This window comes from Dermochelys coriacea, chromosome 6 (assembly GCF_009764565.3).
Source record: "Dermochelys coriacea isolate rDerCor1 chromosome 6, rDerCor1.pri.v4, whole genome shotgun sequence".
Lineage (NCBI taxonomy): Eukaryota > Metazoa > Chordata > Testudines > Dermochelyidae > Dermochelys > Dermochelys coriacea.
In genome coordinates this window covers 16872056-16887824 of record NC_050073.1, presented here as the reverse complement: position 1 = coordinate 16887824, position 15769 = coordinate 16872056, and the positions used below count along the sequence as shown (strand labels likewise).

General features: G+C 49.2%; 1 protein-coding gene across 1 annotated transcript in view; it reads right to left on the bottom strand.

Moving 5' to 3' along the window:
• Positions 1–1001: 1001 nt before the first annotated feature.
• DRD4 (dopamine receptor D4) overlaps positions 1002–15769 on the bottom strand; it is a 30126-nt gene continuing 15358 nt past the window's right edge. The window contains exons 2-4 of the mRNA XM_038407916.2: positions 9112–9224; positions 5695–6242; positions 1002–1329 (exon numbers count right to left, since the gene is read on the bottom strand). Of these exons, the coding sequence (XP_038263844.1) occupies positions 1127–1329; positions 5695–6242; positions 9112–9224 (864 nt within the window). The 3' untranslated portion in view covers positions 1002–1126. The remainder of the gene's footprint in view (positions 1330–5694; positions 6243–9111; positions 9225–15769) is intronic.

Sequence of the window (15769 nt, the reverse complement as noted above, 5' to 3'; positions counted from 1 at the left end):
TTGTATCGGGGTTGGTGAAATGTAATTCTAGAACATACAACTAGTTTGGGGTCTTTGCCCTGCTTCTTGGCAGTCTGCACTGAAATAGGCATGAGAGTCTGTGATTGGATGGATAGATGCTGGCTGCAACAAAGCAGATAGTGGGGCTAAGAATCTGCCTTAGAGGCCTGTCACAGTGGGGCTGGAGGGCCCCAATGTAGCAGCGAGTCAGAGGGGGCCAGGATTTCTCCAGGGAGGGAGGGTAGCGTGTGCCCTCCTCTGCACTTGGCCATCTTCATGCCTGGCACAGCAGGGGCACTAACTACACTCCCCAGGGAGAGCCTTGACTAGCCCAGGCCAGGGGAGCAGGGACTGCTCAGCCAGAATGGGTCAATCATCAGGGTTTAAAATATTTTCTCCTGTGCTCTTCACTTAACACATGAACCTGCGCTTTCAAATATTCTCCACTATTTCCCTAATCAGTACATATTAATCCCCACTGAGTCACACTGCAGCATTGCCAATAGGGGGCACCCATCTGTTAGTAGTTAAACTCACACCTCCTTCCCTGTACAGTAGGTCACCTGGTCAGCTTACAATGAGTGCCACGGGGCCAGTGCCCTTTAACATCTACCAACAGGATGCTGGGGTAGCCCTCAAAGTAAAGGGGAAGTAGGACTATATTAGACTCCTCTCAATTGTCTTTCTACAAGGGTATGGAGAGGCACCATGTGACAGTCTCACATCTTCCTCTGAAGTATCAGGCATTGGCTAGAGGAAGAACCAGAACAACAGACCACAGGTCACTTTGGCTGTTACAGTGTCTCTCTCTTTTGGCACCTTCCAGATCTTTACACTGCAAACTAATCAGAGGTCCAATTTTTATTCCTGCATATTAAGAAGTGCATCAGGCCGTGGGTACTACACTCCATGGACAATTCCTCCCAGGATTGGGGCAGGCTGTTGTACTTTCAACATGAGAACTTGTCCCCTATGCATGGAAAAAGTGTAAAACACAGGAATGTAGCAAGAAATCAAACTTTAATGAGCTATACCAAAAAAACCCAAAAAACCTAACACAGTATCATCTTTACTCTTTGCTGTGCCTTGTGCTTTAGTTCCTCCCTGACTCCAGCAGGCACCAACCTTAGCAGAAGATGTGCAAAGCTTTGTGGAAGAATTTCCTGAACTCTGTGTTGAAGATGGTGTAGATGATGGGGTTAAGAGCACTGTTGATGTAGCCCAGCCATGTGACAACGCTAATGACCTGACTGGGGATCGCGCAGGATTTGCACAGGGCTCTTGTTATGTGTACTACAAAGAAGGGTGTCCAGCAGAAGAGGAAAGCGCCTGTGAAAGAGAACAGACAGCAAAGTCAAACCCTGCACACAAGTACCATTGGGGGGCAGGGAGGGGAGAATGCTACAGGTAGATTGTGGGTTGACAGATGAGGCTATGTAACCCAGTGGGGCAAGTCACTTCCTTTCTCTGTGAAATTCCCTCCTGCTATTTGTGTCTTGAGAGGAACTGTCTCTTACAACATGTCTGTACAACGTGGTCTAGGCATTACTGTGCAATACATATTACAGACTGTATCCTCTAGTCTAGGTATAGTATCAATACAGACAACAGAGCAGGTGAGCCAACAACCAAAGAGCCTGAAATTGTATTGTGATATTAGAGAATTACCATGCAACTGTCTGGCTTAGTGGGCTAAAGAAGGGGTTACAGCAATGGACAGAGATATATACACAGAGACACAAATGGAGGAAGTAGGAACCAGGACAAGCATTAAGCAACCTCTCTAGCCGTCTCTTCCTGCATCATTACAGACACAGATCAAGTGTGGTGCCAGCATCAAACTGCACATCAAAAGGAGGGGATACCAATCAATCACCTAGAACAGGGGTTCTCAATCTTTTCCATTGCAGGATGGTCAAGACCCACTGACCTTTTCATGACCCCAAGTTGAGAACCCATAGCCTAGAGAAAAATAAGTATCAGGGTATTAGGTTAAACCTTGTTGATACAGGGTGGGTATAACTGTTGCCTTTCATTCAGGATGTATGTGACTGAAATACTCTCCAACGCCAAACCACAGGCAGATGCACCAGAGCAGAAGCCCCTTCTCCAGACACACACACACACACCCTGCTTGTCCCGTCTGTTGTCAGTCACTCTAGGCTCTCTGTGCTACCATCTATTGGAGGTAGGGTAGTTTAAATTCATAACTGTGTGGCAGATGCTCAGATCCTACAGAGGCCACAGAAGCACTTAGGTCGGTTTCCCCTAGCAAAGGTCATGTGATGTGCCAGCTTCCAAGTTTCCTACACTAAAAATCCTCATCTGACCTGCTGACCCACTGGCTTGATTTGGATTGCAGCCATCCGTGCTCTACCCTTTCATCAAATTGTAGATTAAGACCCATTAGCCCATCCAGCTGGCCTTCCTTCAGCTCAGGTTTTGCATAGTTGAGAAACAAAAAACTATCCTGAGTCATGCTTTGCTAATCAAAGAGCCTGTAATGTCAGGCTCATTACAGTTAACTGGAGTCTTAAGATGGTTTCCTTATTGCTGTAAAACATTTCAGGATCTGAGACATGCAATCTGGTAGTTGGAAGAGCATAAACGTTGCAATAGGCTGAAGCGTGGCTTGGCTCGGCTCTGGCAGTTCTCAGGGACCTGGCTTTGTTCCCTAGCTTTGCTGCTTGGAAGGCCTAAAAAGTCAACATTCTCTCCTAGTGCTCTTGAACCAGTGAGAGATTAACAACAGTGATTTCTTGAGCATGCAGGACAGAAGGGGGAGTGGGGGCAACCCCACGGTCTTTGCAGCCCTTTGACACTCCCATAATGAGGGTCTCAGTGCTGTTGTACATGGATCAATTATAAGAACAGCTGGCCTTCCTGGAAAACTACTTCAAGGACAAACTGACCCCCCACCCTCTAGACCAGGGGTGGGCAAACTGTGGACCACATCCGGCCCATCAGCCCATTTAATCTGGCCCTCAGGTCCAGCCGGAGACCGGGGTCGGAGGCTTGTCCCAGGAAGCAGCCAGCATGACCCCCATAGTATGTGGAGGTGTGGCCAGGTGGTTCTGTGCGCTGTCCTGTCTGCAGGCACCGCACCCGCAGCTCCCATTGGCCATGGTTCTCGGCCAATGGCAGCTGCAGGAGTGGAACCTGCAGACGGGGCAGTGTGCAGAGCCGCCTGGCCTTGCCTTGGAGCTGGATGGGGGACATGCTTCCAGGAGCTGCTTGCGGTAAGCGCCGCCCAAAGCCTGCACCCTAAGCCCCACCCCTCGCACCCCAATCTCCTGCCACAGCCCTGATCCTCCCTCCTGCCCTCCAAACTCCTTGATCCCAGCCAGAGTCCCCTCTTGTACCCCAAGCCCCTCATCCCCAGCCCCCCCACAAAGCCCACACCCCCAGCCAGAGCCCTGACCCCTCAGTGTCCCAGCAACCTGCCCCATCCCTAATCTCCCTCCCACCCTCTGAACCCATTGGTCCCAGCCTGGAGCCCTCTCCTGCACCCCAAACCCCTCATCCCCAGCCCCACCCCACATTCCTGCAGCCGATTTCACAACTATGGAGGTCAATCAGAGTGCAGTAATGGATGGACTGAACAGAGACACAGGTTTATGGCTTATTACAACAATCTGTAACCCACTAACCCCCTCTTTTTGTCCTCTGACTGCAAAGGTGTTAATGGGCCACTCTACCCTGAATGGTCCCTTACAAAATGTGCCAACTACTTACGCTAAACAATTTGTCCCACCTTGTGTTTTGCTGTGATGCTGGGAGTTCCCCTTTCTCAGGCCTGAAGAAAAGCTCTGGGTGAGCTCAAAAACTTGTCTCTCTCACCAACAGAAGCTGGTCCAATAAAATATAGTGTTTCTCTATGCCTTCAGCTATCAGATTAAAGAGCTGTAAAGGTTTTAGGATAAGCATCATTATTAGCCATAACAAGAGAGGCAGCATGGATTGCCATATGGGAGGATGAGTATTTTCAGACAGGGGAGATGAGATGGATTACCCCGGTCAGAGCAGCTTTGCTTCCCTCACTTAGTGCATTGCAGATCACAGCAGATGAGCCAGGATGGCTAGAAGAAAAGGAGTACTTGTGGCACCTTAGAGACTAACAAATTTATTAGAGCATAAGCTTTCGTGAGCTACAGCTCACTTCATCGGATGCATTCGATGAATTGAGCTGTAGCTCACGAAAGCTTATGCTCTAATAAATTTGTTAGTCTCTAAGGTGCCACAAGTACTCCTTTTCTTTTTGTGAATACAGACTAACACGGCTGCTACTCTGAAACCTGTCATTAAGGATGGCTAGAGAATCATTTCTAGTTCCAGGTGCTCAATTAGTCATGATGATCCATCAAACCTGCGAAACTGCTGGGCTAAATCATAGCTCTTCACTGCATCCCACACAGGGGGCAGCACAAGAAGCTGACTTTGCCTCTTTCACCCTCACTTTGGAGGGGGTGGGGGGAGGAGGAGTGCCCTGCACCTGGCAAAGCACACCTTCCCCTGGCATGTGCATGGGGGTTGGGGTGGGTGGTAATGGAGCCCTTGGCTCCACCTATTCCTCACCCAGCCCTGCCCACTCCCTCCACCCCCAGCTGCACAGGAGAGGATGTAACAGCTCCATAGAGACTACCTCTGTCCTGCAGTGCAGGTAGCTGCGGTGGGAAAGCAAGGGGTCATCTTACACCCCTGGACCATCTGCTCATGCCACACTAGGACCTGGCTCTCAGTTGCACTTCAAAGTACAGATACTTAGCAAAACTAATTATCCAAACCTCTAGGCCTTTTCCTGAGGCTTTCAATACTGCTCACTTCCAGACTGGCTAGAAATATCTCACAGACAGTCCATCCTACCAAGGCCAACGAGTCATCATGCATTAGAGACTAAACCTCACTAGTTGCTTCTGCCCATTGAAGCCTGCGTGTTTGTTTAAATGTAAGCTCACTTTCTGGAGCACAGTGCTGCAGCCAGGCTTGGGAATCGCAGAGACCCTGTCCTATCCATAGCCAGCTGCCATGCCTACCATGTGCTGATGATCAAGGGATCCTTGCATTAAAAAGATTCAAATACTCCCATCTTTGCTGCTTAGGGAAGCATTTCTGTCCATCACCCATGAGCAAACAGATCTCAGCCTAGCCCTTTGGGCATGAGATCAGAGAACTGGTGACATGTTTCTTCCTCCCAGTAGAGCATCCAGTATTCTCCCCATGCTGCATTAAGGGTATATGGGGACCATGTCTTCCTTGCCAGTCTTGCACCCAAGGAGAACACTGCAGAGCTGGAAGGGAAGAGTCTGGAGATATCCCCATTGGTATGAATCACGCTGAAGTATTAAGCATGAAGGCAAGACTGAAACACCAAGTGAGATCTTAGTCCAGGGGTTTCTGAGGCAGTCAAATGCTAATCCTGGCTAGGGGGTGGGTGGGAAGAAGGCTAGCGGTGCCCTGTTACAATACAAGAGCCCACCTGGGGCGAGATTTTCAACTGCACTCAAGACCAGATTTACAGGTGCTTAAAAAAAGCCCACAATTGGCAGATTTTCAAGACAGCACCTGAACTAGAGGCCAATTTTTAAACACAGACAGTTCCCAATATACCAAGCCTTTCTGAAAATCCCAGCCCCAGTGCAACCCCACCCCCACTCCACTGCTCTAGCATCCACGTAATGAGGACCATCCACTCACCGACCACAACCGGCAGCACCTTCATAGCCTTCCTCTCACGGCCATTGATCTTGGCCTGTTTCTGTCCCGAGTGGGAGTACTTGAGGTGAGGGTAGGAGACAGTCTGGATGCCACTGTTCATCATGTACCTCCTGGGGAAAGAACACTCCGAGCGGCCATACAGACTGCGCTCCTGCAGCTTGATCTCAGCCTGCTTCCTCTCCATGACGGGAGGTGGGCAGCACAGCTTCCTGCCACCCACATACACGCTGCTCTTCAGCTTGGCCTTCCTGGCCTCCTCCCAGCGCTTGAGTCCCTGGAACATGGCACAGTAGAGGACCAGCATGACCGGACAGGGGATGAAGAAGGAGCAGATGGAGGAGTAGACAATGTAGTTGTTGTCCTCCAGCTGACACAAAGTGGGGTCCCTGTCTGGGACGTTGTTGATGCCGAAGATGACCGGGGATGCCACGGCGAAAGCAAAGATCCAAGTGGTGGAGATGAGGATCAGCTGCCGCAGGTCGATCTGCTGCCGGTTGTAGTTCAGCGGGATGGAAACGGCGATGAACCTGTGACAAAGAAAACAGGGTCAAGGCTGGTAGCATGGAGCTGCCCTGATCTGGGAGAGTGGTGCCAGGAGAGTGTGTCCTCTTCTCTCACCGATCACTGAGTGAGTTACCTGGGCAATGACTCTGACAGTAAATGGAGCAGTCAATGCTCTCTCACTCCTAACCCTGGATCAGGCTGAGATCCTGCTGCTGGCTGGGACCCTTTCTTCCCCTGCAGGATTAGGAGAGCGCCATCGGACCATTAGGCCACATCTACCATGAGGCCATTCCCAGCAGTATCGCTACATTGATGTACCCAAATCCTTACCACCCACACAGCACCGGCACAAAGTGGAACAGCAGCTCAGAGCCAGCTGCACCAGCGTTAGCCCCCCATGGCACCTGTGTTGTGTGGCACAATAGGGGTTTGTGCCGCTGTCTCTACATCCATGGTATTACACTGGTGTGAATTTCCTTAACATAAGCAGAACTTTAGCTTCTCTGCAAGACAGGACAAATCTCATCTCATCCCTGGGTGAGATTCTATGACTTGTGCCATGCAGGAGCTCAGGCTGGTTGGTCATCCAATGGTCCCTTCTGGCCTTAACATCTATTACTTTGGCCATGTTTGGTGGCCAAAGGATGGGAGGGAAGGCGAAATCCAGCCATTTGTTTGGGTGACATTCACTGCTTTGTTCTAGGGTAGCTGCTCCCTTGGTTCTTCTCTGACCCCGCTTCGACACCCGTATCCTTCACAACCCCCATTCTCCATAAAGGGATGCTCAGTTCCTTACCAGGCTGTCACTCCCTCTAGCAGACTGGCTGCTGAAGCCATATGTAGTGGCACTGCCTCTCCCCTCATCATTCCCAAGAATATGGTGCATCATACCCACAAGTGCCACTCAGCGCATGAGCTCCTGATCTCACCGCCACCTCCCACCCCCCGCATGGTATTTATTTCCCACCCGGCATGGCAGAAGGAAGAGAACAGCACGGTTCCCTGACAACAGGAAAGAGGCACTTTCTCAGCTGCCTTCCCCTCACCCTAATCATTACTAACAGTTCCCACACATTGCCGCTTACTCCCTTAGAGAGAGGGTGGCCATATCATTCCCAGGTTCGGTTTCCCATATAGCAGTGTAATACACGCCTACCCACACGATCGGCTTATACAGAACGCCTTGCCTGTGTGCCCCACCACCACTTGGGATTTTGGCATTCACCTCACCAAGACTCACCTCCCTCAATATAAAGCCTCTGCAGCATGGAGGGGATAGTGCATTTTACTGTAGGTCACCGAGCATGTGCCAGATGGCGGCGGCTGGGTTATTAATGTGGATCAGTCAGTTCTGAGCCAGCAAAGCTTCTCCTTTCCTCACCTCGGGTTCCAGACAGCTGCTGTCACTTGATTTCAGGAGGCAGATGATGGATGTGCAATAACCCATGGTGTTTAAGACACTGACCACGGACTAATAGCCACAGCTTGCAATGGTGATGTAGCGAATGTACCTTCTGACCAAGTTATTAATCCTGCGTAAATAAGTTCTCAACTCTTATTTTGCTGGCATGCCATAGCCGGCCTATTGAAATGTAAATGAAATGAGCGCCTGGGGCTGTAATTAAATCTTTTAGGGAGCTATTCTTGTTAAAGGCGTGCTCCGAGGAGGAGGTCAGGATGGTGTTTGGCGCACTGGGACCACAGAGAAAAGAGGGAGCTGAGCTCTGCAAAGGGTGCCTTATGACCAAGTGATCACTTCCCAGCTGTTTCTTACTCATCCCTTCACTGGCCCAGCTAACATATTTCTGTTCAGGAATCCACCGCCACCTCCAAATCCCCGGGAAGAACAACCTTCCTGAACAACAAACAGCCTTTTGTGATGCAGCAATATCCTGTTGCTGCCACCCAAATCATCCCGACCTGCTATGCTGGGTTCTGCTCTGCTTATTTCAAGGTGATAGGCAGAACAACACCACGGAACCTTGTCACCAAGGAACAGGTGACCTCTGCACGTGGTGTGGGGCATAGCAGCTCTCCCAACCTCAAAAACAAAGAAGGGATTCAACAGCTGTGTGAAGTGTGTTTGGTCTGAATCCAGCTTCTAATGGACTGGTGTCTACAGCACACCCACTGGCCATCCAAGCAGAGAGGCCAGGACTGAATGGGCCCTGAGACTTAACGCTCTGCTTGCCCCAGCTTGGTCCTCTGAGCTGGGAATTAGGGCAGAACTCTGGAATTCAAGGGGCCGAAGGCTTATTCTATACATAATTCACTCTCTCAAGTCAAACCCAACAAGGGACAGCTCTCAGCAGCTCGGTTTCTGCCTTTGGCATCACTATTAACTGCTCCCAGGCTGCTTGGAAAGATGAGTGAGCAAATCTCCACCAAAACTGGGGCTGGAGATGGAGGAAATCGATTCAGTCCAAGAGGGATTTCCCTAGGGGGAACAGGGCTAGCGATTCCCTGTATGGGAATGAGGAAAGCCTCAGCCCATCTGACCTCAGCACCGCTTCAATGCAGAAGGCAGTTGGGAAAACATTTCCTCCTCCTCCCCCCCCCCCCGCTGGTAATAGCTCATCTCAAGTGATCACTCTCCTTAGTGTATATGATAAAACCCATTGTTTCATGTTCTCTGTGTGTGTATATAAATCTCCCCACTGTATTTTCCACCGAATGCATCCGATGAAGTGAGCTGTAGCTCACAAAAGCTTATGTTCAAATAAATTTGTTAGTCTCTAAGGTGCCACAAGTACTCCTTTTCTTTTTGCGAATACAGACCAACACGGAGGCTACTCTGATCCCTTCAATGATTTCCCAGGGAAAGGGCTGTAAAGCCCAGACAACAGACAAGCTCAGATGGGCTAAGTAGCTGGGGGGGGGGGGTGTGCTTACCGATCCACGCTGATAGCACAGAGGTTGAAGATAGAGGCCGTGCACAGCATCACATCCATGGTCATCAGTGCATCACACAGACCTGTGCTCAAGGCCCACACTCCTCCCTGGAACTGAAGGCAAAGAGAGAGGGGCAGTCAGTGCATGTCAGACCCTGACGCTGCACAGGGCTTTGCAGGTCATTACGGGTAGACAGATTCACACTCCTCACTAAAAACAGCTGTGCAGATATTGCAACTAGGGCAGCAGCTTGAGCTAGCCACCCCAGCTTAGATTCAGGGGGCCGGATTGGCTCAGGCTTGTGTGATTAGTAGGGATATGTGCATCCTGGAACTGTAAGTATAACTTCAACATGTTTTAATAGGGGATCCTAGACACATTCACAAGGTCTGGTATTGTCCTAAGGGGAAAGAAAAAAAAAAAAAAGGCTTAAAATCAGGTAATCCCTGCTCCGGCCTAGCTATAATCCCCCACAGATGAGGTCCATGCAGGTGTTTTATTCACACGTTGTAGATCACAGCTTTGTTATCCCTTAATTTTTAGCCTGGCTGGAGGTTCAGACTAGGGTAAGGTTAATGTTTCCACCCAAAGCACCACCCAGCAGAAGAAGAACTGTGATACAATAGAATCTCTGCTGACTGAAGTGGGGGAAAACCCACGCGAAAGTAATTTTTCATCAACGTCTATAACCACCACCCCTTAACCCTTAGAACGAACAGGTAACTGATTCATCTGAGATGGGTTCCCTAGTTAATTCACAGATCCTGAACCCCCAAAACCGATTTCTCTTTCACTCGGTCTAAGTATGAATGCCCCATTTGCAAATAACTATGCAGATAATTTACTGCTCGTTACTACACAGTTATTTTACCCTGCCACATTAGATAACAAGCAAACCCTCTGGGAGTATGCTAAAGCGGTTCCAGTTTGCCAGCAGCAATTTTCGTTCCAGAACTTCACCACATTTGTTTAGCACAGATTGGCTGAAGTATAAACTTTGCAGACTATATATTCCACAATGGACCTTCCCCAGTAGTTGAATTGATCAGGTTGTGGAAAGCATTTATGGAAAATGAGTCCAGTCTGAACCCTGCAGAAAGGGAAAAAAACATTTTGAATGTCTTTATGAAATAATTTTCCTGGTTTTCAACCAGCTTTAAGGAGCCAGCTGACAATCACCTACATAGATGGGTGGGCTTGATGGAAAGGTGACATTCAAGGAACTTCGGCCCAGCCTTGAGCTGATAAAGATGCTTGCATGGACATGAGCAGTGCTGAAGGGACTTGGTTCTGTAATGGGCTGATGAAGGTAGAGTTTCAGGGTTACAATGGATAAGACATTACTAGCAATAATACCCTTCCTTTGCAATGCAAATTCTCTAGTCTCAGAGTTGGTCTACGCTAGCAACTTACAAGGGTATAAATATGTCATATCCATAACTATGTTATACCGACCTAACTCACCACGTAGACAGTGCTATGGCAATGGGAGGCTTCTCCCATAACATAGCTACCGCCTCTCGGGGAGGTAGAGTACCTGCACGGATGGGAGAATCCCTCCCATCAGTGTAGGCAGCATCTTCGCTGAAGTGCTGTGCAGCTGTTTAAGTGTAGACAAGCCCTCAGCTTTTGGTAAAGTTAACAGTCAGTTAACAGAAGCAATGTTCCATCACATACAAAACACTAAGAAGGTTAGCAAACAACATTTGTGATGTCAAATAGTATGGATCATAATATGGTTTTAAATTGAGAGGTTCTGTTATTTACAAGGCTCTTTTGACCTTTCTGCAATAAAAGTATTGAGTGAGTTCTCTTTCTGTTTAAACAATAGCTTTAAATCTAATCTCAGCATCAAGGTCACTTGGCAATTCAGTCTTGTATTTCTTATCTTATCACAGGCTGTATGTTTTGGGGTGGGGAGTGGTTAAATCTTCTGAAGCCATATAAAACAGATGGCATTTTGGATGGATTTGGAAACCTCCCCACAAAGGTGACATGGCATACTAGCACTGCGCCCTAGAATAAACTAGATGTTTGAGGCACACACACACACACCTTCACATTGCCGCTGCTCCTCTCTCTCAGGAGGCCAGGTTATTTTGACCAGTGATCCCTCACTTAGTTTTGCCTGGAGATATGGGGCCTGTATCTGATCTCACTGACCAGTATAAGGGTCTGATCCAATGCCACTGAAATATATCAAAAAGACTCCCATTGTTTTCATGGTGTTTTGGATGAAGCCCTAAATCAGGAACAACTCCACTAAGATTGATGGAATTACACCCGTCTGAGACCAGAATCAGGACTGCAATCTCCAGAAGTTCCCTGCTCTCCATGATTGTTATTTGCTTCCAGTAGTGCACACGTGTGCTAGGTGCTGTACAAACCTAAAGCAAAGCGCAATCCTTGCCCAATTTTCATCCTCACCTGGGGACATTTATGCTTTCAGATGCAGTCAAAATCTGCAAGCTAATCCCCACAGGCACTGAGCCTGAGTGCCGACTGAAGTCTGGAAGTCCATATTGACTGCATGGCTAACATCAGTACAGAGGCTGAATATTTGGTCCCCAATTATCTCCCCATATGACAACTACTTACCCACTCAGTAACATTTGAGTGTCCTAGTTGTACTTCCCATTGCAGGTGAGCCAACAGCATTTTGAGACCCGAGTGCAGCTGAAGAAGTGGATGATGTGAGCTGAAAACAGCACAGCTACACAGATCTCACAGAGCGCTGTTAATTATGACATTTGCTAGGACACTGCTGCTTGTCTGCTTATTATACTGCGGAAACATCCCATCGCCGAGCTGAAGAGTCATAGTCACTCTCTTATACAGCCCTGGCGCAATGGCTGCCCGAATATCTCATTCAATTACTGCATTAGCAGGAGGACATTGATGGAACTAGAGGGAGTTGAGAAAATAGCAACAAAAATGATTGTGGGCGCTGAAAAAAATAGAGATAGTGATAGTGTCTTGGGGAAGATAAAGAGAGCTAAATATTTTTAAGGAAAGAGTTAAACATTTAAAGTCTGGCTAAGAGGCAACACCATTGAGACATGCTAAGAATCAGTATGTGCCTGGGAGATGAAAAGGAGTTATTTAGCAGGATACACAAGAGTAGAACTAGGAGCAATGGAATGATGCTCAAAGGAAATAATTTAGACAGAATATCAGGAGCAGCTTCCTGGCACTGAGCTATTTTAGCCTGTGGAACGGTTTCCCAAGGCAAGTGGCAGAGACTCCATTGCTTGGGATAGGTGAACAAAATATGCAGCATCGGGAACTACAGCATAGCACTATCTTGGGGACAGTGCAGGTATCTCAAGGGAGGGAGATTAGAGAGTGACTTGGATCAGGTTAGGCCAGGGGTGGGCAAAATATGGCCTGTGGACCGGATCTGGCCAATCAGGGTTTTGGATCTGGCCTGCGGGATTGCCACCCCCGCACTGCCCTGGGCCCTGCGCCACTCCCAGAAGCGGCTGGCACCCCGTCCCTGTGGCCCCTGGGGGAAGGGGAGCTGAGGGCCCCGCGCGCTGCCCTTGCCCGCGGGCACGGCCCTCCGCAGCTCCCATTGGCTCAGAACAGCAAACTGCGGCCAATGGGAGCTTCGGGGGAGGTATCCACAGGCCGCAGGGATGTGGTGCTGGCCGCTTCCGGGAGCGGCGCGGCGCAGGGCCAGGGCAGGCAGGGAGCCTGCCTGAGGTCCACTGCACGCTGCTGCCACCCTGGAGCCGCTCCAGATAAGTGGCGCCAGGCCGGAGCCCGCACCCTGAACCCCTCCTACATCCCAACCCCCTGCCCTGAGCCCCCTGCTGCACCCCTCCTACACTTCAACCCCCTGCCACACCCCACACCCCTCCTACACCCCAGCCCCCTGCCCTGAGCCTGCTCCTGCACTCTGCACCCCCTCCTGTACCCCAACCCCCTTCCCTGAGCCCCTCGTACACCCTGCACCGCTCCTCTGCCCCAAGCCCTTGCTCTGAGCCCCTTCCTGCACACCGTACCCCCTCCCATGCCCCAGCCCTATATTCATGGCCCTGCATGCAATTTCTCCACCCAGATGTGGCCCTCAGGCCAAAAAGTTTGCCCATCCCTGCATTAGATGCTCTCTCAGTAAGACCAGGCCTCATCCCTTATGTCGTTGGCGGGGTTGTTAAAGAAAACCATTTCACTGAAACCTGAGGCTCCCAGGCTCCTCGGGAATATCACAGGAACAATCTGGCAGAGAGACAGATTGGGTGAGCCAATAGGCCTCTTTCAGCTCTGGCTTCAATTATTGTGACTGAGCCCTGCACGGCCGTGCAAGGAAGCATAAGGTTCCTCCTGCTGTGTGATTGCGCAGGGCTTCCCCAGATCAGAGGCTCTGGGGCAGGCAGGCAGAGCAGCTGCTTCATGTCTGACACACCTTTCAGGTGAGGATGTGGGGAGCGCTGGATGCAAAGTGGCAAGCAGGCTGCGGCTGGGTTGGGCCAATGTACAAGCTGGAAGGTCTAAGGGAACTGAGCCTTGGAATCGCTTTGGCTTTCTGAGGTGACTTCCCTTGCTCAGGGCTGAAAGTACACTCCGAGGGTATGTCTACACAAGCCGCCGGATCAATGGCCAGCGAATGATCCAGCAGGGATCGATTTATCGCATTTAGTCTAGACACGATAAATCGACCCCCAAGCGCTCTCCTGTCAACTCCTGTACTCCACTGGGGTGAGAGGCGCAGGCGGAGTCGATGGGGGAGCGGCAGCAGTCGACTCACCACAGCGAAGACACCACGGTAAGTCAATCTAAGTACGTCGACTTCAGCTATGTTATTCACATAGCTGAAGTCGCGTAACTTAGATCAATACACCCCCCACCCTCCCCGTGTAGACCAGGGCTCAGTCTTGCCCGTTGTTTGCTATAGAGGGGGACTTTTGCTCCAGGGAATCCTTCCAAGCACAGTAATAGGGGGCTGTCTTGGAGCCAGACTGGCACATATGCCAATTGCTGTACATACTCTGTATATCTGCACAAGACACTGCTCCCTCCCAAACCCTCTTCCCCTCTCTGTGTCCATCCTTCAGTGAAATCTCAAGGTTGATTCTGCAACATTGCAGGTCATTTACAAGATGTTTGTCCCAGACCATGGACAGGGGCTAGAAGGAGATATTTTTGGAAAGCACAAACATCTTCAGTCATGGAGGGGGCAGGCAAAGGGCCATCCAAGTAAATACTTTTTGTAAAATATATGAGAGAGAGAGAGAGAATACATACACTAGTCTCTAATGGACCAATGCACATTGCACACCGGCCTCCACTGCACACGACAGAAGCTTGAGGTGAATTACAATTATATAATGAAAATCCTGCTCCAGAGTGAGCATCTCCCCCCTCCTCCCGCGAGTCAGATTTTGCCACTTTTACTGATGCTTAGACATCCGTGTCTCTGGGCTCAAAGTGTGGTTTAACCACAAGCCCTTTATAACTGGCAGCACAACCAGGAGCAAACCAGAAACCAAATTATGATTTGAGACAGTAATGCTCTGGTTACCCCATTCTCCAGACAGATGCCCCTGATCTTGGTGAAGGCTTCAGTGCCATTATAAATAGAAACAACAATGGGAACTAAACTTTGAATTCCTTCATCTCTGTGTGAGTAGAACTTTGATGTGTGAAAGTCTAAACCCGATGCTCATGCACCATCCTTTTCAACAGAAGCAACGACATTAATACCATGTCCCTTTGAGTCCCCAGAATAGGAAGGGACAAAGTTTAAAAGAGAGGCAGGGAAATCCCCAGTTGGAAGCTGCTCGCTGTCTCATTCAGGCAACCCAGTAAGCCTCAGACCAATTAAATACGATATTGTCATTTCTCAGGTCTTCCTGCAAAGTTAAAGAGATGCTGATGCCCCATGGAAACCATCAACAAACACCTGCTGTAGAATTTCTATTTTATTAACTCAGTTTAAGGAATTGGTTAATCCAAAATGCCTCCATCCCAAGTTCTGACATCTTTCTTTCCCTTGCTCCAGTTAGAAGGATGGTCTATGAAGTTAGATCTAAGATTTTGCACACGTAAGAACTCTGCTCTCTTTAGAAGTGATAGGTTTCAAAGTCTAATTCCCATCAGAGCTTTGATTTTATTAACATTGTAGGTGTCCACTGAGTTCTTTGTGAACTCAAGGTTCTACTGTATTCAGAATCCTTCCCAAACACATACTTTACAAGGGAAGGGAGCTACATGAGGATTAATAGCACCCAGTTGTGATATCAGAGCAAGGTTGTGATTTCTCCTGAGGAGTAGGACCAGATGGACTCCAGGGTAATGGTTATTTTTGGGCAAACGCCCTGACCAGAACCTTGGAGCCAGATCAAGGTTCAGATCAGATTTAACGTTTTGAACCTCTCTCTAGAATTGACCAAATACAAACACCTTGAGCGTTGGGAAGTCGTTTTGATTCAGTTCTCAACATCAAACCCTCAAGTCTTGCCACATTCAGATCCTGGGGGGTGGGTCCGACTATTAGAAAGATAGTAAGTTTGGATCTGAGGGCCAAAATTTTCAAAAGTCCCTGTGAGTTTAGGGCACCTCATTTTTGGGATGCCCAACTTTAAAGGGACCTGATTCTCAAAGGGCAGGTGCTCAGCACTTTCTGAAAATCAGGCTCCTTTAAAGGTGCCTCAAG